Below are 20,638 nucleotides of genomic sequence, written 5' to 3'. Positions count from 1 at the left end.
ACCCCCCAAACCGGTCTTTTTAATTCCGTCTCTTTTTTCAATCAAATCCCACATTCGATTTCCGTCACCCGACTAACAACAACCGCCTTTGACACGTGCTTTTTCTCTCTCCTCTTGATCCCCCGGAACCAAGAAACCCTGATGATAGAACTCCTAACCCATGCACGGCTTTCGCAAAAACAAGAGTCTAGGCAAATGATGCCACCAACGACGAGCACTAGAATGAGCTACCGGTCAAAAACTCCGGCGTCCTCCTTGCTCATCGCATACCTCCGGAGTCCGTAGTGGCAGGCTCATCTCATGCGAGCCGTTCAAAGGCTGCACGTGCCCGCAACCAGCTAGGTAACCCCTGTGTGCTTCAACTACGAGGCTTTCTCAATGGTGGGTCCAAGCATCTAGTAGGTCCTAGCAAGGTTGCGAAGGTACCAGTCTACAAGCCTGCGGCCGACCTTGGCCTCGGAAACGTGGATGAGGTCCTACATGACAGTCAGCCTGCTATTCGTACGCAAAATCGAAGGGTTCTTTTCGAATATCAAGAAATTACTTACGCCCTCCATAGCGTAGTCAAGATCGCTGCTGTTGACAATGTCGCCATCGAGCAGACCGCCCTCGGTCCACCTGACCTGCCTGCTCCTCTGCTTGTTGACGAGCAACCAGCAGCGGAGCTTCTCGGGCTCGACATCAAGGAAACCGGCGAGCTTCTTGAGATCCATGGTGGTGTAGAGCTTCAGGTAGCTCTTGACGGTGGGCGACCACATGTTGTTCTTAACCTCCTCCATGAAGATGCGGCAGTGGTGGTCGACGGGGTCGACGTTGACCTCCGGGTTGTCGAAGTCCGGCGGGGTGGGGGAGATGAACTTGGGGCAAGCCTGGCGGAAGAGTTCCTCGAAGAGGGGCAGAGCCTCGGGACCGCCACGCTGGAGGCGGTTGAACTGCTCGCCGTACTTCTCGCGGAGAGCAGAGTGGATGGTGTCGTCCAGCCTGGTGGGGTTGAAGGCAACGCAGATGGCAATCAGGGCGTACATCTGGTCGTTCCTCTTGGTGATGGAGTCGTACTGAGCGTTCTTCTGGAAGTTCTTTGTCCTCGAGACGTAGACCAGAATGTGGCTGAACATGCGGATGGCGTCGGCATAGCGGCGCATCATCATGTAGGAGAAACCAACATAGTAGTAGGTGGTGAAATGGGCGGCCATGACACGGGCGAACATGGCCTTCTTGTTCAGCTCGATGTCGTCGAGCGTCTTGAGGGCCAGGCTAAAGTCGCCGAGAAGGCAGTGGACGCGGAGCAGGCCAATGATGGAGAAGTAGCCGAGCATCTTGTACAGCGGGCGGTTGCCGTACTCGCCGGCGAACTGGGCAGGGTCCTCGCCGCGCTTCATGGCGGCCAGCTGCTCGCTGATCTGCGAGCGCTGGATCAGCGAGTACAGGACGTTCAGAACGCTGTAGCAGCCCCAAGTGTTTGGGTTTTCGCGGAGCAGCTGGATCTCCTCCTCGTTGTCACCCTTCAGCGCAGTCTTTTGTCTGTAGCTACAGAAGCTGTTGAACTGGTAGATGAACTCGTCGATGACATCCCAGGCCCAGTAGTACTGTCGATGCGTCAGCGCAAGCAATCTCCGGGAAAGGCATGCACGCTCGCAGGGGTGCTTACGTTGGGGACCTCGAGGTCGACGGGGCCGTCGGAGTTGAGGATGAAGTGGAAAAGGCTGCAGTAGTTGTCGTAGCTGGCGAACTTGGTCTCGAGGGTGGCGGGGAACTCGAGCGGGGTGGCAGCGGCGGCAAGCTGGGCGTGGATGTCCTGACCGCCGAGCGATGAGGTGCGGTCGAGGGCGTCCATGCCGTCGTCGTACTGGACCTGCTCGCGGTAGTCGTTGGCGAGGGCCTCCTCCTCGACGTCCGAGTCATCGGGGCGCGCGCGGGGCGTCTCGGCCTGCATGTTGTTGCGCAAGCTCATGGTGGGCGGATGGAGGCGCGGAGGGATGCGCGGAGGGCGGTGGAGTTGGCGTGCGGTGGAGCGTGTCGGGGCGTCGCGCGTCGTGAGGGTTGAATTTGGTGTTTCGCTTGGTGTGCGGGCCCGGACGCCGCCTTATCGATAAGCCGCGACTGCTGCAATAGGTGTGTCGGTCTGCGGGGGAGCGCCGCCCACTCTCCGCCATCACCCACACCTGCAACCAAACCATGGCTCAGACAATCAAGGTCGCAGTGATCCAGCTGCATCCCAAGGTTGGTCGTCGCCGCAAGCCTCTGCCTTCGCCGCTCACACGCGCCCACAGCCGCTCCAGATCGAGCACAACTTCAACAAAGCGGCGAGCTTTATCAAGTCGGCTGCATTGCAGGGCGCCGAGCTTGCCGTGCTGCCCGAGTATCATTTGACAAATTGGGTCCCCAAAGACCCTGGCTTCCTGCCGCTCTGTGAGCAGTGGGAAACCTACCTTAAAAAGTATCAGGCGCTCGCTAAAGAACACCGGATCTGCATCGTTCCTGGCACCATCGTCGAGAGACACCGCGATGCCGACAAGGAGGACGAGAGACTACTCAACGTCGCTTATTTCATCAACCAAGATGGCGACATCATTGGCAAATACGTGAAGAAGAACCTATGGTAGGTGCCCCCTTTGAATCAGTGACTGACATCACAGACACTTCTGCATGTGGAACAGCCACGGCTTTGGGTGCTCCGTGCACATCGTGTCCACATCGATGCTGCATATTCCTGGTTGCCCGAGCCACCCTATTGCAGTACTACTCAACATGCCCATCGCGTGCTTCTGTTGCCCAAGAATCTCGGCTTACTTGAATCTTGTAGGGGTCCGGAGCGCGAACACCTTACCTCATCCGGCCGCGACATTCATGAAGTCTTCGACACCCCAATCGGCCGCGTCGGCATGCTCATCTGCTGGGATCTGGCCTTCCCGGAAGCCTTCCGCGAATTGATTGCTCAGGGTGCTAAGATCATCATCATTCCATGTTTCTGTCAGTCCGCGCCTTGTTCCGTCCGTCGCATGCACAAGGAAATCACTCCTGATCTCATCTCTGCTCTAGGGACACTGGCCGACTGCTCACCCAAAGGCCTCGGCTACAACCCGTCCTCCGAAGCCCTTTTCCTCGACAGCATGCTCACAGCGCGCGCTTTCGAGAACACGTGTGGTACGCGCCTTTCTGCACCCGGCTAACGCTTTTCTCTTGCGAGCTCTGATTTGTCGTCGTCCAGCCATCATATTTTCCAACGCCGGCGGCCCTGCCGGAAAGGGCTATGCCGGTGTCTCGCAAGTCACGGTCCCCTATATCGGTCCCGTGACTCGCCTTGGCAGCTGCGCCGAAGGGATGAGCATCGTCGACCTCGACCTTAGCATCCTTGAGGATGCGGAAGAAAACTACCAGGTTCGCGCTGACTTGGCCCGTCACGACTGGCATTACGATTACCGGCACAATTCAAAGGGAAAGCTTTGAAAGCTGATATAAAAAGTGCGGTGTAAGAATCGAAAACGATAAGAGATGTATTCATGTGGAAATTCTCATGTGGATCGGAGTGGTCAGAATATGTCTATCAAAGGAAACATTGGTTCAATGACCATTTCTTGAAGGAGAGGATGGAGAAATGAAAGCCAAAAGATACTCCTCAAAATGCCAGAAACAGGTGCCGAAACAACGAAAACAAAAATCGTCTATATGCAGTGTTCTCCTCGGGTATAACCAAACATTAACGAGAAGTTCTGTCACATCCAAGCCCTTTGAACTTATGCCCTGACCCGTTGGGGGAAAAAAAAAAGGAAAACGTAATCAACACCGCCATGTTCCAATCACTGCTCGATCCACAGGGTGGACGCACCGGGGAACTGGATCCTCTGGGCGGGCAGCACCTTGCTGCACTCGGTCAAGCTGTTGATGTTGTTGACACCGAGGAGACTGAGGCGGGTGTAGGCGGCGGCGTAGTCCTCGTTCCAGTGCTTCTGGCCCGTGACCGGGTCGGTGAACTGGACCCACTCGTCCTGGACGCGGCTGTCGTTCGCCAGCACGACGTCGCTCGCGAAGCGGAACACCTTCTTGGGAACCTGGTTGGACGTGGTCTGGTTGTAGAAGCGCGTGTCCCAGACGCCGGGGGTGCTGTCCTGGGGCGCACCCGCCAGGGTGGTGTTGACGGTGAACTGCTGCGAGGCCGTGTGGGCGCCGACGAGGGCCGCGAGCTCGTGCGGAGAGATGGTCTTGTTCTGGAAGAGTTGGATGAGCTTGTCGGCGCTGTCGTTGACGCCCGGGAGCAGGCCCTCAGGGCCCGCCGTCTTGCTGTCCTGGCGGCCGGCGAAGAAGCGGATGCGCGGGCCCAGCGGGCAAGTGACGACGGCGTGCACTCCGGCGAATTGGATCAGGTCGGCCATGCCGACGCCCCAGCGCTTTTGGATGGTGATCATCTTGCCAATGATGTCCTGCAGGCCGTTGTTCTCCGAGCGGTTGATTTCCGTGCCGGAGAGGGCGATGCTGCCGTCCGCTCCGCCCCACGTGGTGTTGGACCAGGTGCCTGCATCGTGGAAGCCGAGGCGGATGGCGGCGCGTGCCCACTTGTTGCAGCGACCAGTAGGCCCCAAGAAAGTGAGGCTGAGTTCGGCGGAGACGTAGGACCAGACGCAGCAAGTGTCGGCCTTGCATGCCTTGGTTCCAAAAAGAGGTGGGGTGTAGCCGCTAACCTGAGTCTCGCCAGACTCAGCCCCTGTCAGGATGTTGTAGATGCTGTTGCCAACGGGGGTCGTGGGGCCAACGGTGGCAAGGTCACCGATCATCTGAGGATCGGCATCGCCGTCAGCGTTGAGGTCGACGACAACAGCGGTGTTGGCATCTTGGCGAGCGCGGATCTCAGAGACAAGATTGGCCATTCCGGGGTGGGCCACGGTGGGCTGGATGAGAACGGTCAGAGCAATGCTCGAAAAGACTGCAGAAAACTTCATAGTGAATGTTGGTCTAAATGAATGGACTGGTAAAAGAAAATGAAAGGCTGGGAAATGACTATCCCAGAGTAGTGATCGTTTGAGAACGACTGCGTTGAAGTGAGCGTCAAAAGAATGTTGGCTGATATGAAATCCAAACACAGCGGGGCGACGGGCAAGATATATTCAACATCTCTCACGAGAGCCATCCCAAATCCGGCCGTTCTTGTGGCCCGCGTGGAGTCTTCCGCGCGCCCTGGGAGGGCCAGTGGCAGAGCAACAGCGCGTTAGGAGGACTGGCTCGGGTCCTCACAGTCCAGAACAGCAATCAACAGTAGAGAGGAAACAGACCCAGGTCCAGGTCAATGTGCTAATTAAAGTAGGTTATGGCCATTACAAGCTAGCTCGAGGGTGCGGAGGGATGTCTTGAGCTGACGTGCATAGCTGGCGCCACGCCAAGCGAGCGTATTGCTGACCATCAGGGAATCGCTTCCTCTGTCATAGGCAGCCATTTCTCATGGCCGCTCTGCGCCATGGAGCTTCAATGGAAAGCTCCGATGCACGTGTCCAATGATCAGCCCTGCGGCCCGACAGACGCAGCACCGGGCCCGGTAAAATATGGGGGATCCGATGGTCTGGGACGGTACTACGTAGTCGAGGCGCATCCAGGTCCTGGCGGGCTGTGGCCAAGCAGTGGTGGCCAGCTCAGCCTCACCCACCGTGGCACTAAAGAGACGGGCTGCTCGCTTCCCGCGGTCCGCAAGTGCTAGCGTGGCCCATGATGATCGGCACCCGCGGGAGGGACGGGGGCCGTCGATCTGAGGAGGGTTTCCTGTGGAAGAAAAGTGTTTCTGTTGCAGGACGGATCGCTGGGGCAGTGTGGCGCAAGTACTCAAATACTTACGGGGCTAATCGAGAGCTTTCTGCACTACCAGAGCCACCGAATAAGGCTGTGGACATTGCGGATACACAGGTGCATTGCGACAGCCGTCAAGTAGTGGGCCACAGGCATGGCGCAAGGGTCCTCTGTGTCACCGATGCAAGGAGGCGGCTCAGGTGGGACTTTGTTTTTTTCTTTTCTTTCTCGTTTACTCCTTGGCCTCGTCGACGTCCCCTTTGACTTTTGCGTCCTTCTTCGGCGGACGCACGCCAAAGATAGTAGTGCCGACTCTAACCTCGTCGCTCCCCAGAGCGATGGCGCCCTCGAAGTCGGAGCTCATGCCCATGCTCAGCTCCAGCTCCCCCGCCCCCAGGCCGAGCTCCTTGACAACCTTATCCCGCACATCGCGCAGCGCCACAAAATCCTCATTCTCCGTCTCTGGCGTGGTCGCCTGCGAGCGGGCAATGGCGCCAATGGTCATGAGGCCTGCAAGCTTGAGGTGCGGGCAGTGCTCGCGGACGTGGCGACACAGCGCGGCAGTGTCCTGGGGCTCGACGCCGCTCTTGGCCTCTTCGCCCGACGTGTTGACCTGGACCATGATGCGCAACAGCTCCTTCACATGGGCGTGGGCGCCCTCCTGCATCTTTTTTTCGACGAGCGTCTTGCGACCCTTCTCCAGCTGGTCGGCCTTCTTGGCCGAGTCGACGCTCGACACGCACCACAGGTTAGGGATCTGCTCGGCCAGCTTGGAGCACTTGTTGGTCTGCAGAGCGCCGATAAAGTGCCATCGTATGGTGCGCGGCAGGATTGCAGCCTTCTCTTGCAGCTCCTGGAAGTAGTTCTCGCCAAAGTGGAGCTGGGTGCTCGGCGCAGGCGCCGTGTGGAGGGCAAGCACATCGGTGGCAGGCTTCAGTTTCGAGACGGCGATGAGGCGGACCTGCACGGAGGATGAGCACGCAGTGTCAGCTTGCATTCTGCCGGCAGCGCCATGGCGTTGGCTGCGCGAAGGCGAGCGGGAGCGTCTCAGGCGCGAGGGTGCGACGCACGTTTCTGCCGGCCTTGTTGGCGGCCCTTATCCTGTCGGAGACATGGGCGATGTTCTCGATGAGCTCGGTGGCTCGCAGGGGATTCACTTTCATGTCGTGGTCGGCCATGTCGCAGGGTGGGATAAAAGCGAGGGCGGGCGGCAAGTGACGTGAGAGCGGCGGCGGCGCCCGAGTCATGCAGCGGCTTCTCTTCGACAGGCCATCCCAGGTACACCGTCGCCTCCACTGCGTACGAACATCCCCTTTTACCGCCCACCAACACCGCCCACGCCCCTCCGCGGACATGACTTGCCAGATCCGAGCCATTGCATGCAACTTTGGACGTCTGCAGGCATGCTGAATACACAGCATACCCCAACCTCGCCGTCCCCGTTTAGTCCGTTTGCAGCAATAGCTCTGTGTGCCTCTGCCTAGCGCCGGCCATCGTTCCAGGAGAGAGCGCCGCACCACCCCACCAGCCGATGAGTGGCATCCTTCACTTTCCTTCTTGTCCTCGTAGCCCACATCTGCGCCACGTCATATTCGCATTCCTCGTTTTTCTCCTGCATCCCCCGACCAACGCTCGTAGAGCGCTCACACACTGCCCCTCACTGTCATCTGCCAATGAAGAGACGAGAAACAAAGACACACCACGTTGGATGACAGAGCGGAAAGAAGTACCAATACCAAGCAAATAAGATTCGGAGCTGGACATAGCGATTCGTTCATCGTGAGGCGCGAAACTTGACCGTCATCCAGCCACCCACCACTCCAAAGTAGCCCCCGCTTCCCTCCAATCACAAACAACCCCATCCGCGGTTCCATGCCACGCCTCCAACCGAGGCCTGCGAAGCGTAACAGCTCCAGTTTGCGAGAGAGCGAGAGAGAGAGACCAAGAAAGCGGACCGAGCTTTGCCATTGTCCCGCAAGAATCTACTGCCAGACGCGGAAAGAGCGACGGACAGAAGCACGCTTCTGCGTCTCGGAGACCCCAGCCGTCCCGTTCTGCGCAGCCTCAGCCGCCACCGCATCGCCGGTGCCCTGAGCCGCAGCCGCGTCGGCGGCTGGAGTCGCAGCCGGAGTCGCAGCAGCAGCAGCAGCACCGGCCTGTTCCTGCTCGGCTGCGGCCTGATCAGCGGCAGCCTGCTCCTCAGCGGCAGCCTGCTCCTCAGCAGCCTGCTGGTCCTGCTGGTCCTGGCCCTGATCGGCCTGCTGCTCCTGACCGGCCGCCGCAGCTGCAGCCGCCTGCTGGGCCGCCTGCTGGGCGTCGGTGATCTGCTGCTCCATGTCTTTGCCGGCCTGCAGGGCGTCGCCACCTTGAGCGTACACCTGCGCCTGGATCGCCTTGACCTTGGCGTCCTGCGCGGCGTCGGCGAACTCCTGCGCCTTCTTGGCCGTGTCGATGGCCGCGGCGTCGAGCTTGGCGGCCTTGATGAGCTCGAGCTGGGCAATCTTGAGGGCGTCTGATTGTTTGTCGTCGTCAGCGAGAGGGCAAAGAGTGGTGGTATATTTGGAGTGGTTTTGAGCGTGGGATCAGGGAGACTGGGCTTGCGTGAAGGGAGTGCAATCAACACGGTGGCGACCTACCCTCCTGCTTCTGCTCTTCGTCATCGTCGTCGTCCAGGCCGAGAATGACTATGATGTTATCCCCGTCATCATCGTCATCGGAATCGTCGCCTCTGCGTCCAAGATCGCGGGTGGCAAGTTCGACATCGCTGAGGGAGCCACCAAGCTCGGTATTGGCTGCTTGGTGGAGAAGGCTGTTAGCTGGTTGCATGTCGGGGAGAGGTTTCTTTTTGGAAGAGTGACGGTGTTAGGGCAAAAACTTACGACCAGGCTTGACAGGCGAAGCCGCTGCCAGAGCGACGACGGAGAGAACGGCAACGGTGGAGTACTTCATCTTTACGGATTATGTGGATAATTTGGTCAGAGAAGCCAAGATATTAGTCGAAAGAAAGGTTGTTGAACTGATCCGCGTCAAGCGGTTGTATGAAGTCAAAGAGAACGGAGGGTGTGCACAGCACGGGGTTTGAGAAGTAGATAAGCTTAAAAATGAGCGTAAATCTGGATGGGGATGGCTGGATGATGGGTGGAGAAAGGGAAGTTGTGGGGCGCTGGGAATGGGAGATTTATACAAAGTCAACCCTCATCCTGATCTCAGGCATGGTGGAAGAGCTTCCATCCGAGCTACTCAGTGTGAGGCTGCCAAGATGTAGAGACCCTGATTCGGCAGGGGAATTCCGTGCATGGCTCGACGTCAAATGTGGGAAGAGCAATCGCAAAGCGAGTATAGCATGGGTGATAGGTAGCGGCGCCCAGGCCAACAAGCTCTTACACAAGCAGAGGCTCTTGCATGCTAACGATTGGCGATTTATGGGAAGGGGCATGCCGTCCGGATCACACTGGTCCGGACAAGGTTGTGGTGCGCCATCGAGCCAGATGCATGACAGTCAGCGGCAGCCTGAGGCTTCTTCTGTCTTTCCGGGAGATCATTTGATCGTCGCGGGGCGTGGCGTGGCTGGTTGATGGTGACAGGCGTGTGAGAGACGCAGGCGGAGATGCTTGGCAGCGGGAGTGACGGAAAATAACAGCGTAGATCCAACGGCGATCGCCAGTCTGGATCCAATCAGCGAATGGACGGAACGGGTGTCTGGAAGGGTCCCGTATTGGCGAGTCACACGGCGCGTATGAGACTGTGGAGGCGGTGTTGCGGCGCCGCTCGTTTCAGAACCCAGATAACCGCAACGGAGGCTGCGGCACCAACGCCCCTTCAAGAAGGCAATCCCCCAAAAACGGGCATCGACGGACAGTGGTGTAGCCCCAAGTTTTACTTTTAACGCGCTGATGTGAGCGTCTGCGATGATCTATCCGTAATGCCCTCCTCATTTAACTCTGCGAGCGGAATGAAAGCTATCCGCGTGGCCGTATATTGGGTCACTGCTTAAAAAGTATCAGTATACGGCAGCTTGAAAAGCCGTTGCAGCCAAGCCAGTGCCAAGGTAGATGAAGCCAGAATCACGCAACATAAGGCAACCAACACCTTAAGTCTTCTTTACAACAATGATTCAAATGCCTCCGACCTTGCATCGCCCCAAGAATTCGGCCACTTCGATCCCTCGTCGCCTTCCCAGCCCGCCGCCAGCATGGCTACGACGATCATCAGCCCGCCACTTGCGGGGAAGTACGGAGTGGGCACCCGGCTCCCGCCAAGAGGCATGCCCACGTCGTCAAATGCGAAGTTTTCGTCGAGCAACCACCGGATAGCCGTCTCCGCATCTCCGCCGCGCAATGCAGTCATGGCTAGCAGAGGGAAGTCCCAACCGTAGCTGAGTGAGAAATTCCATGTTTGGTAGACACGCTCGACAGTTGCCTTGAAGACAGCAAGGTCAATGTTGGGTGGCGGGGGAAGGACTCCGTTGATGGCGAGCAATCCCTGATGGTCCGATGTCAAGTCCGGATCTGTCCACATGTTGGGCGCTCCTTCATAAGTCACGTAGCTGCCGTTGGCTGTCGGCAGAGGTGCGAGATTGTCCGCAACCTCAGTCCAATGCAAAGGCACAGATTTCCCTTGCCGCTGTTGCCATTTGGCAGCGATTGAAAGGCCAAATTCCCAGTATGATAGCTCAAAGATCGAATTGATGGTGGCATTTGGGTTGGTGTTCTCGGAGACGGGGTACATCGGCGGTCCCAGGTCGTAGACTCCAGTAGTCTTGTTGTAAAATGCATACGAGCTCATCCACTCAGCCGATGCAGTAAGGATGGGGTCCCATTTGGCCAGTGTGCCATTACCTGGGTTCTGTCGGTACTCGAGTTCGGCAAAGTAGAAAGGGTGGACTTGCTGCCAGATGAGAAGTGAGTTGATCTCTCCGGGCGCCGAGCGTCCTGTGGGATCACTCATTTTACCCCAGCGAGCGCCCGTGTACCCTTGATACGCAGCGCGCTCCAAAGAGGTCGGAAGGAATCGCTCGTACACTCCAATGCTTCGGTCAAGTAGGTCTTGCTTCCCCCAAAGATTCCAGTGGACAAGATGCCAGTACACCATCTCCATATGGAACTTCCCGTACCAACCGTTGTTGGCAAGGCCGGACTCTTGCGGTGGATCCCTTCCAGCTTCGTTCACGGCAAGTAAGTATTGAGATAGAATAGTCCGACGCTGAATCTCAGTTGCGTTGGGATCAGGGATGGTGGTCAAGTCCAGAAAGGCACCCGTCTCCCAGTAGTTGCTCCACCAATCAGAAGATGAAGCTGATATAGCTGCATAGGTGCTATTGGAATGCGACCGTCGGGGCGCAAAGGTTGCAGTGAAAGTGAGAGAGTCACCTTGAGTTGTCAAAAAGTACCGATGAGCGCTTGCATTGAGGCGACGCACAGAAGCTCCTCCATCCCACCTGATATGGGTGAAATAAGTAGTGGCATCGATATTGTGTTCAATCTCAGCAGAATTTCGTCCGTTCCGAAGGGAAGTGGTGTGGTTTGAAGTAGAATTAAAAACTCCGACAAACTTCTCGAATTTGTTCTTGTCGACTGGATAGGGATAGTCGAAAAAGACAGACAAGGACTCATTCCTCAACAGTTTAGATTGCACCTTTACGCCTAGCGTATCCGAGGCTGGATCCGCAAGGGTCTCAACGGAGACAGTGCTTCCGCGGATAGAGAAGGTTGAGTGCAGTGTACCGTTAAATAAATCTAGCCTTTGAAGCGGGCCCCCAATGTCGACATCCTCGATGGACTTGCTGTTTAGTGCGAGGCCTATCCTCGCCAGGTTCACACGGTGAGGATTGGCGATCATCCATTGGGAAATTTCCGCTTCTGCGGGATTCGGCTGTGCGTAGTTGATGGGGCGGCCATGGGTCCACCAGTCAAGACCAGTGAAGTCTTCTGGAGAGGTCTGGCCGGGCGTGGTGGGCAGCGAGGAATTGTGCCAACACCAAGAGGAAAGAATGTTCCACGGCACCACGGTTTGGAGTCCAGTAACATCAGCCCCGAAGGCAAAGTCCCCGTTGCCTACTTGCATTGGAGTGTCGTAGGAGGAGGCAGATCCATTGCGAGTTGGGTTGAAATTTCGAACCACATCGCGCCGGTTGATTGGCTCAGCCGTGACAGGATAAGCCCAGGCAATCGCCGCCGAGGAAATCACTGGTCCAGAGAGGCGCATAACGAAGGGGAGGAAAGTGCAAATACCGGGCGGCGGCTTGAGGGCTTCATTGCGACATGTCGAGAAGGCTTTCTCCGGCCTTTAAAGCCGCTGTCGATGAGCTGGATGAATGCACGATGGGGCATCACCCCGCGCCCCGCACTGATCGACGTGGGCGGTGGCCATTTTTCCCGGGAGATTTGCACTGGTTCCTGAGCACAGGACAAGACGCCGACGGGTCGACGGCGGACTTCGGTGTAGCGAAGCCCGTGATGATGACGACGAGCCGGCGCGCTGAGCACATGAGACGAGAAGATTGGAGGAGGCCTGTCGACCGGATGGAGAAGTGGAAACTGCCGATCCAACGCGTGGGGTGGAATGGCGCGTGCCATGACTGTGGGTCCGTTAACGGCCTGTTCCTGGCAGTGCCGCAGTTGCTAGGCATGCCCGTTGACTGCGGCCATTGAAGCAGGGCGCATGCGGCTTTTTGTTGCGAGGCGGCAGCAGCACCATCGGGGGGCCGGCGAGCGGAGTGCGTGGCGCGCGGGCTGCGACGGCAGGGTGACAGCAGCGGTGGGCGGCCTGGACTTTTTTCAGGCAGCTTGGGTACGAGATGCACCCGCAGTTGCAGCTCAGCCGCGGCCGTGCACTCCCATCGGCACATCGGCGTCGTCATAGCCCACCCGTCGCCTGCACCAGCTTGTTGTTTCACTGCCCTGTCAGCAGCCGCCGCTCCATTACTCCCACCACCACAGCCCAATCCAACCACAGCCTTCGAATTCCAACACGCGCCTTTGTCCGCGAGCGCCCGGCCGCTCCGTTCACACCACCGAGCACTGCGACCCCGTCACCAAGCGTACGTACTGCTTCGACCTCAATCCCCTGCGTCTCATCGCATGCCCTAAAAATAACCCTCAGCGCAACAGCCTCTCACCGGAATCCCCATCGCCCGCCGTTCTCTACCGTCAGCCTCCCACCTGCATACGCGCACAATATCTGCCAACGATAACACCACGCTCGCGCAACAAGGACTACAACACAAAGCAACAATGGCCTCAGGCGTCGGCATCTTCTTTGGGATCCTCATCCTTCTCATCGTCATCGGCGGCGTCTCCTGGGTCGCCTACACACGCATCCGCGCGAAACGCCTCGGCCTGCCGCCGCCGCCGCTCAACCCGTTCGCGCGCGGGTCGCGCTCGTCCATCGGCGGCGCCGGCGCCCTCCCCGCGCCCGCGCCCAGCGGCTTCGTCGGCTGGGTCAACGACAAGATCAGCGCGCTGAAGAACAAAGGCGGCGGCCGCAACAACTCCCGCTATGCCGCGGGCGCCTACGAGGAGCCCGGCGCCGCCAGGGCCGGCGGCCGCGGCCGCGGCACCCTCGATCCGGACGAGGCCTGGGACGCGCGCGTCGGCACCGAGGCCGACTACGGCTACGGCTACGACGAGGAGCAGGAGCTCGGCGGCCTGCACCACCAAGACCACCACTCCGGGACGACGCCGTACGGCGGCAGCGGTTATGCCGGCTCCGGCATGTACGCCGCGCCACACAGCGCCGGTTTGAGCGCCGGCTCCGAGCGTGGCCGCAGCAGGACGCGCGAGCTGGACGAGCGCTACGACGAGGAGATGGGCCACAGCCGTGGCCATGGCGGCGGCGAGAACCCATTTGGCGACAGCGCGGAACGCAGCAACCTGCGCGGCGTCAGCCCTAGACCGGTGGGCTCAGGTGCGCGAGGCGGTGCAGCTGGTGACAGCCCGACAGAGTCGAGGAGGAGCATGTTCAGAGAAGAGGTTTAAGGTGTACAGCATTGGTTCTTTTTTTTTTTTTCACTTCTCCTAATTTCCGGTCTTCCCTTTTTTGGGCCCCTCCAAGATGCTCACGTAGCGTCTCTGATAGGCGGGCGGGTGGTTGAATGAATTCGTGGTTTGGGCTGGACAACTAGCTTTGACGACGAGCGTATGGTATGGGTTTTCTTACTCTCATGCGCGGAGTTCACAAAAGCGGAGGGTCATTGTATAATGTTATTGATATAGTCCGCCTCGGCGAATTTCTCTTCCTAGGAATGTTCATGTCCTTGTCCGAGACTTGATTGCTCTGGATGCATCCATAATCCAACTGCAAGCTGTGGGTGTCATTTCATCGAAGATTCAAACGGAGTCGGTCGACTGGCATTTCGAATATACCTAGAAGATCCTCTCCCGCTCAGTCCATCCGCTATCTCTCGACCATCGCAGCTGCCACATCTTCAGATCACGCCCATCTTGACCTCCACTTAGATGTCATCAGCCAGCCGGTTGAGAGCACCGAATCTGTTTTTCCACACCTGCTCCATCGCATCGACCTTCTGTCCTTTCTCTTGGTCGTCTGGCTGACCCTGCTTCTTTTTCTTACGCTTCTTGTTCTTCTTCTCAAGCGACGCCACGTATGCCTCCTTCGGATCCGGCGCAAGGCTTGGAAAGTTCTCAACGGCGTTGAGCAGGTATGATTCCGGCACGGCATCCTCGTCGTCATCGGGAACAGGGTCGAAGAACTTGACCGCGTTTGGAAGATATTCAAGGCGCTCGTGCAAGTCCTTGACTGCCGCTTGTATTTCTGGATCGCTGTGGTTGTCTGTCTTGTGGGTTTGCGGGACACCTTCTGTGGGGAAGGAAAGAAATATGGTGAGAAACTGGCGGAGCATGCGTAGCGAGTACCATACGCCCTGCAGCTGGGCGACATGATGGACATGAGACCATTCAAGCTGTCCTTGGCAGCCTCGGAGCATTCTCATGACCTGGTTCTTCGAGACTTGGTGTTCTTCCTTCTGGACGAGCTTGTCGGACAGGTACATGGCCCCATACAGCTTCCAGAAGTGAAGCGGCGCGCGAAGGTGCAGATCGCCCGAGTTTACCATGAAGGCAGTGATGTGGGCACTCAACTCCCTGCAGGTGTGAACCACCTCTGCCTTCTTGTAGTAGAAGCGGGGAACTACGGTCTGAGCCATGCGCGGGCCTCGACGCTCCCATTCTTCCATCGAGTACAGGGCAGGCATTGGGATGGAAAGTATGGCGTATCCCAGAAATCTAAGGTCTGCAGACAAGCACCAAGCCGAAGCTCGTGTTGGATCATCAATGAGGAACGGAAGGAACATGGCGCAGCCGACTTCGACACCATCTGGCTGGTGGGATTTTGTGTGGCTGGTGCCCATGACTATAGCTGAGCATACCTGCTGGACAAGCTCAGAGATCCTCGGATCCATCGTCCTCAATTTCGTATCAGCGAGATAGTGCAGGTAAGTAGCTGCCTCTTGCTTCGTCTGACGTGTCTGGGTCCACGGGAGATATACATCCTCGTACGCATTCGGAAGTAAGGCATGGAGAGTATTGTTTCCCTGTTTGGCTGTCAGTACTGACACAAGTCAAGTGACATGCGCGCATGCGTACCTGCAAGAGAGCAAAACTTGAGCGGTAAAGGTTGACCAACAACTGGCCGGAGCCTGACATGCTATGGAGTGGAGTGTACTCTTCGAACCATCCTTGATATGTCGCAATCGAGACATCTACAGCTTTGGCCACCTGAACGAGTTCCTTCAAACTTCTGTGAGAATCCTGCGACAGAGCAAATGCTAGGGGAGCTAAAGTCTTTAGCCCAAGGCGTTCGGCAATGGACCTGGGATGATATTCGACGCCTTTTAGAACCGTCCGACGTGGAAACGTCGCCAGACTCACGTCCTGGAAGCGTAGGACGGATCCATTGGGTCCAAGATCGAACACGAGTAAGTCGGTGTCGGAGCTCAGAAGCCAACATGCTTGTTTCTGGCTGACGCGGCAGACAACATCAGCACAGAAGACATCTGCTTCACCCGGGACCACGAAAACACGCTCGGCAAATGGGCCGTTGCTGAGGTGATCGATGACAGCCGGCACCAAAAAAGGCGTTGCCGGTAGTCGAGTGAGCTTCTCAGGGACGGAAGTTGGCGCACTGAAAGAATTCGTCTCAATGCTGGACCGGACGCAACGAATGTCATCAGGATGCAGGGTCTTGAAGCTTTGAAGCTGAGTGAGAGAGGAGTGGAGGCGCTTAAGGCGAGTGTCACGCTTGGCGGCAGGAAGCGCTCCATCGAAGAAGACTCCTAAGCTTCATTTAGTCAATGGAATACAACTGAGAGCGACTGGAAATTAAGTCACGTACATGGCCATGTTATGCGACTCCAGCACGGTGAGAAAGTGGGACGCAGTCTCTGCCACCTCAGAATGCGATGGCATGGCCTCCAGGGCGTTGCGTGCATGGTATCTTCCGGCGACGGCGCGATGGTAGGCGTGGTAGGCCAGGCTTGGGCCGTCGACCACGACGAGCTTCTTGTCAAGATTTTCTGTTGGCCGGGGGCTGGCAGCCTTCTGCCAAGCTGTGCCCAGCTCGACAGAGGTACCAAAGTCTTGCATGTGATGCAGCAGTCGCTGAATGCCCATCGCTACCGTCCAGTGCGCGAGTGTTGTGGGTCAAGAAGCAAGAAGAGGATGAGCTGACGATGGGTGGTGCTGGCTGGGTGCTGGGCGCGCGGCTTTTCTTCGGGACAGACCCTGCCAGTACTAGTTCGAATAGAGCAACAGCTACTCGTCGTGTAGATCCTAGATGGGCACTGCTCTTCGTTGCTGTATCATCGCCCTCCCGCTCCGTTTATGAATAAACCAATGTTATTTTACCTTGGCCTGGTAGCAAAATCATCTTTGCGGAGTATCCCTTCACTTCAGAACTGCTTGCCACGAGCCAGAACGATTTTTGCGATTGGAGCATCCATGGACACTTCCACGTCCTTCTTCTCTTGATCTTCTGTTGATAATGAACGGTAGGCAGCCATGAATTAAAATATGTACATTGTCAAATGTCATTCAGCTGCGAAGGACAGCATTAATCATCTTTTTTGTAAACCGCTCGTGGAAGCAAAAGTCCGCGGAAGCAAAACACCGGGTTGTAGAATCTACTGAACGCCGTTGAATGCCATATCCAGAGGTCCTGACCTCCAACACAACAACCCAAGATACCATGACATCCAGCGCGCGTCGTGAGGACGTGCACTCACTGCAAGAGCTCGTTCTACTGGGCCTTCTTGGCCTTGGCGAGCCTCTTCTCGCGCCTTCTCTTGGCGGCCTCAGGACCAGACTCGGTGTCAAGGACGTAGTCCCACCAGCGGAAGCTGCTGGCGTAGTTGCCAATGAAACGCTCGTGGTGGGTGTCGTGGTGCTCGGCACCGGCCCAGAAAGGCAGGAAGTGGTGCAGACTCCAAGGGAACTCGTAGCCGCTGTGGGCGTCGATGGCCTGGAAGAGACGAGCGACAATCCACACGTACATGGTGAGGATGTGGAGGTCCTTGGTGATGGCGCAGTAGAGAATGGGGGAGCCAACGGTGCCGAGACCAAGGATGAGGACCTCAATGGGCGACGCGTACTCGGCCGCAAGACCGAAAGGAGCCGAGTAGTGGTGGTGGATTTTGTGGATGTTCTTGTAGAGGGTGGGGAAGACATGCATGGCACGGTGTGTCCAGTAGTGCCAGGTATCCTCGAGAACGAAGAAGATGGCGATCTGATAGGCCATCTTCAGCGGCGACGGGAACGGAACGCTGGTCTCGAGGCCGAAGAATTGAGCCATAGGATGGAAGAGCCAAATCTGGGGAAGTTCGACGGTGAAGTGGCTCAGCAACACAAGGGCGGCGCATTGCCATTGCTCCTTGGCGGTGGGAACCTTGGCCTAGTGGCGCGTCAGCAAGATCAGCCGTCGGATGCAAGCGACAAAACTTACAGCTTGGATCTTGTACTTGTTGAAGAAAGGAATGGCGTCGATGATGATCCATGGGAGCGAGCGACCGAAATAGACGGTCTCGTGCATGACGAAGGACATGATGCCCGTGGCCAAAACATCGTTGTTCATGTACGTGTACCAGGCGAGCCAGAGGCGCTCGAAGTAGTTGAGGGAGACATTGTACTTGGAAACCTCCTCGAACTGAGCCCAGTAGGTGTCGGCGGGCGCCGGATTGGCGGCGAATGCAGCTGTCGTTGAGTTCCTAGCAGCGGCGTTAGCGAGGAGGCGCTGGGCATGCGCAGCGGCTTGCGGACGTACATCTTGGCTGCGGAGCTGGACTCAACGAGCAGGAGAAGAACGACAGACAGAGGAAAGGGCCAGGAGCGGGAGTGGACAGGACTCGGCGCTTTTAGTTGGTGACCGGGAGGAGCGAGCGGCGGCGCGACCTAGGTTTTGTGAGCTGCAGACGCACCACACCACACGGGACGCGGCTTTCCGGTCCCTGAGCTCAGATGGCGCTAGCCTCAACGTGGCGACCGCTAAGCCGCGATAGGGGCGCGCTAGGATCTTTTCTTGGCATGTTTGCTGCGCGCGATCTCAACAGCGAGCAAACACGCTAACAAGGGCATCGCTCAAGCCCCCATGGCGACAGTATCGGCAGACAAGCACCTGTGGGCTGGGCCGTTGCTCGCATCCACCCACGCCGCCCAGGGCGCCGTCAGCCCATCATCACACAATTTCCACGCACCGCGCCCGACCGCCCTGAGCGTCAAATTTCCCCGGCAGCTGCAGGGCTGGTTCCCGGCCTCTGCAGCCAATCAGCGCCGTCCCCCGTCGCGCCCGCGCGGCGAGAGGCCTGCGCTAGTCCGCCGGCGATCTCTTCGAGAAGACTGGCTGCACACCGCCTGGTCTTGGAGCGCTTCTCTCGCCCGCCTGCGGGACTACGTGTGCGATTTCCACAGAGCTCCAGCGTGTCGTTGGCATTTTGCCACCGCACCAGCTCCTGCGTCGGGATCTCCATCTCGCATTGTCTCAACCTGGCCCGCGCTGTTCTGATTGGCGTTCCGATAACGCCGTCCCTGTTCCTGTCCGGGGCTCGAAGCTTTTATGTACACCCTCTGCCGCGGGGAACACGCTTGCGTCTCAGTCAGGTTCCCGGGTCTGGTGTTTCTGAGTCGCCTCTGCAATCGCGGTGCATTTGCTCTGCACTTTTGCTGGCGCGACCAATACGCGCTGCCTTGGCCCGAGGCGTCACGCTCCGATATGGTAAGCTCCGCTCCATGATCCACATCAACGCCACGCAGCAGCTTCCACGCTTCACGCTGGGAAAATCCACATCCAACTCTGGACTGATTTTCAATTCCGATCACGCTCGACCTGACCGGACAAATCCACTCGTGGCGACCCCTAGAATCTCTCGGAAGCTCTTGGCCCGGTTTGCCTTCGGCTGCGTAACCCCCGCCAACATCCATTGCCACTGCCAAGCACACTGTTGCCGTTTGCCGCTTCCGACTCTGGGAGGCGAGTATGTGATAACAACGTATCGAATTTCCTCAACGAGTGTTGCACAGTAAAGTGCAAGATGGAGCGTGAGGCCCTCGTGTGTGGATACCTTCCTCAAGCAAAGAACATGACTATCGTGTTCAGCCACGCGCAGCGGGGTTACGGCATGAAGGCTTTCCAAATCGCGCGGAGGGAAATGGCTTGTATGCAAATGTGCAGCAGTTGAAGGCGAGCCACACGCCAATGTTGCGCTTGTAGTAGCAATAGTATCGCTAGGCAAGTCACCCGTCCTTCTCGCCTAGCCGCTGATTTGTCAACGTAATCTTTTCAAGCCCCGCTCTCTTACACCGTGAGGATCTTCGCGTGTTTGATATCGAGCCCGCTCACAAACTCCTTGATTTTCACATACTCCTGAAACGATTCCGACCCCCCGAACTTCCCATGCTGGGCAGCCTCGTCCCAGCCTGTGAAGAGCACCCACTCCTCTTTCTCGTCCGCACCCTTGTCAATCCTCCACCCTCCAGCAACCTCCTTGGGTGCAGTGAAGTTCTCGACATTGTGCTTCAGAGCACCGAATGTGTGCGAGAAGCCAACGCGCCTGTCTGGCGCAATGAAGTGCCTGCCAATGGCTATGATGGGGGCGTCGAGGGGCAGACGCGGCTTCTCAATGTCAAGGTGGAACATGAATTCGACGTCGACTTGGTCTTTGAGCAGCCCGAGAAGCTCTTGGTTTGTGGGTGAAGGGATCCATTCTTCAAAGTGCTGCGTGACGGATTGCCAGGAGCCGACGATGTAGAAACGCGACGGGTCTTCAATCTGAACAAAGTAATGGAAGGCTTGAGAGGTGTAGTCCTCCATAGCCTTTTTAGCTTTCTGGAGGCTCGCGCGCAACGTGGGGTCGTCGAAGGATGCGCCAGACTTGAGGCGCAGTAGCGCAAGCTCGGTGACGGTCATCTCTGGCACTGGTTGGTGGCTTTGTGCTGTGGCGGGCGACCCGTCTTTAAGGCGGATGTAGTCAAAGACTCAATGTTGTGTTTCCTCCATGTAGGGCTGAGGCAGCAACGATGATGCGGCATTTTCGGGGCTGCGAGAGCCGAGGAGCAGTTGTTCGCGCGGCACTGCTGCACAACGTCGGCCGCCCGTATCGCGCGTCTCTGGCTGAGCCTGTGCCGCGCGGCCAAGGGAGCCTTGGGCGGACGAGGTGGTGGCTTTGTGTAAGGCTGGCCATCCTGGGAAGCGGCGGCGGCGGGCGGGCAGCACACGGGCGACCGGGGGGGGTTTTGCGGACTTGATCGACGGCTTGGCGTGCAGCCTCTCTGCCGCTGTGTGTGTGAACCACGACTGCTCGAACCTCTCCCCGAGCAACCCACCCGCGAGCAAGAGCTGCCTCCGCTCCGCTTCCGCGCTCGTG

The 20,638-nt window shown here is 57.7% G+C and overlaps 9 protein-coding genes across 9 annotated transcripts; 2 read left to right on the top strand and 7 right to left on the bottom strand.

The window, feature by feature from the left end:
• Nucleotides 1-395: 395 nt before the first annotated feature.
• BKCO1_10200019 (eukaryotic translation initiation factor 3) lies at nucleotides 396-1,951 on the bottom strand (the record flags this gene model as incomplete). Its single annotated transcript, XM_020270149.1, has 3 exons — nucleotides 396-476; nucleotides 549-1,586; nucleotides 1,649-1,951. The coding sequence occupies 3 exons, from the start codon at nucleotides 1,949-1,951 to the stop codon at nucleotides 396-398; spliced, it is 1,422 nt and encodes a 473-aa protein (XP_020125194.1).
• A 224-nt stretch (nucleotides 1,952-2,175) lies between these two features.
• BKCO1_10200018 (carbon-nitrogen hydrolase) lies at nucleotides 2,176-3,447 on the top strand (the record flags this gene model as incomplete). The annotated part of the gene is made up of 5 exons (XM_020270148.1): nucleotides 2,176-2,220; nucleotides 2,271-2,599; nucleotides 2,804-2,970; nucleotides 3,040-3,144; nucleotides 3,209-3,447. The coding sequence occupies 5 exons, from the start codon at nucleotides 2,176-2,178 to the stop codon at nucleotides 3,445-3,447; spliced, it is 885 nt and encodes a 294-aa protein (XP_020125193.1).
• Nucleotides 3,448-3,797: 350 nt separating this feature from the next.
• On the bottom strand, nucleotides 3,798-4,934 carry BKCO1_10200017 (ligninase h2 precursor; the record flags this gene model as incomplete). The annotated part of the gene is made up of 1 exon (XM_020270147.1): nucleotides 3,798-4,934. The coding sequence occupies one exon, from the start codon at nucleotides 4,932-4,934 to the stop codon at nucleotides 3,798-3,800; it is 1,137 nt and encodes a 378-aa protein (XP_020125186.1).
• Nucleotides 4,935-6,001: 1,067 nt separating this feature from the next.
• Nucleotides 6,002-6,947, bottom strand: BKCO1_10200016 (family pyridoxal phosphate enzyme; the record flags this gene model as incomplete). The annotated part of the gene is made up of 2 exons (XM_020270146.1): nucleotides 6,002-6,730; nucleotides 6,840-6,947. 2 exons carry the CDS (start codon nucleotides 6,945-6,947, stop codon nucleotides 6,002-6,004), a joined length of 837 nt encoding a protein of 278 aa, XP_020125185.1.
• Nucleotides 6,948-7,751: 804 nt separating this feature from the next.
• On the bottom strand, nucleotides 7,752-8,718 carry BKCO1_10200015 (uncharacterized protein; the record flags this gene model as incomplete). Its single annotated transcript, XM_020270145.1, has 3 exons — nucleotides 7,752-8,281; nucleotides 8,406-8,561; nucleotides 8,649-8,718. 3 exons carry the CDS (start codon nucleotides 8,716-8,718, stop codon nucleotides 7,752-7,754), a joined length of 756 nt encoding a protein of 251 aa, XP_020125188.1.
• Nucleotides 8,719-9,870: 1,152 nt separating this feature from the next.
• Nucleotides 9,871-11,973, bottom strand: BKCO1_10200014 (six-hairpin glycosidase-like protein; the record flags this gene model as incomplete). The annotated part of the gene is made up of 1 exon (XM_020270144.1): nucleotides 9,871-11,973. One exon carries the CDS (start codon nucleotides 11,971-11,973, stop codon nucleotides 9,871-9,873), a length of 2,103 nt encoding a protein of 700 aa, XP_020125187.1.
• A 1,028-nt stretch (nucleotides 11,974-13,001) lies between these two features.
• BKCO1_10200013 (acid phosphatase-like protein) lies at nucleotides 13,002-13,745 on the top strand (the record flags this gene model as incomplete). The annotated part of the gene is made up of 1 exon (XM_020270143.1): nucleotides 13,002-13,745. The coding sequence occupies one exon, from the start codon at nucleotides 13,002-13,004 to the stop codon at nucleotides 13,743-13,745; it is 744 nt and encodes a 247-aa protein (XP_020125190.1).
• Nucleotides 13,746-14,221: 476 nt separating this feature from the next.
• BKCO1_10200012 (dna replication initiation factor cdc45 protein) lies at nucleotides 14,222-16,370 on the bottom strand (the record flags this gene model as incomplete). The annotated part of the gene is made up of 3 exons (XM_020270142.1): nucleotides 14,222-15,319; nucleotides 15,372-16,065; nucleotides 16,120-16,370. The coding sequence occupies 3 exons, from the start codon at nucleotides 16,368-16,370 to the stop codon at nucleotides 14,222-14,224; spliced, it is 2,043 nt and encodes a 680-aa protein (XP_020125189.1).
• A 652-nt stretch (nucleotides 16,371-17,022) lies between these two features.
• On the bottom strand, nucleotides 17,023-20,181 carry BKCO1_10200011 (c-4 methyl sterol oxidase; the record flags this gene model as incomplete). Its single annotated transcript, XM_020270141.1, has 6 exons — nucleotides 17,023-17,673; nucleotides 17,725-17,986; nucleotides 18,043-18,170; nucleotides 18,717-19,068; nucleotides 19,107-19,499; nucleotides 19,574-20,181. The coding sequence occupies 6 exons, from the start codon at nucleotides 20,179-20,181 to the stop codon at nucleotides 17,023-17,025; spliced, it is 2,394 nt and encodes a 797-aa protein (XP_020125192.1).
• Nucleotides 20,182-20,638: the final 457 nt, after the last annotated feature.

This window comes from Diplodia corticola, assembly GCF_001883845.1.
Source record: "Diplodia corticola strain CBS 112549 chromosome Unknown scaffold102, whole genome shotgun sequence".
In the NCBI taxonomy this organism is placed as follows: Eukaryota; Fungi; Ascomycota; class Dothideomycetes; order Botryosphaeriales; family Botryosphaeriaceae; genus Diplodia; species Diplodia corticola.
This window is presented reverse-complemented; position numbering and strand designations above follow the sequence as displayed.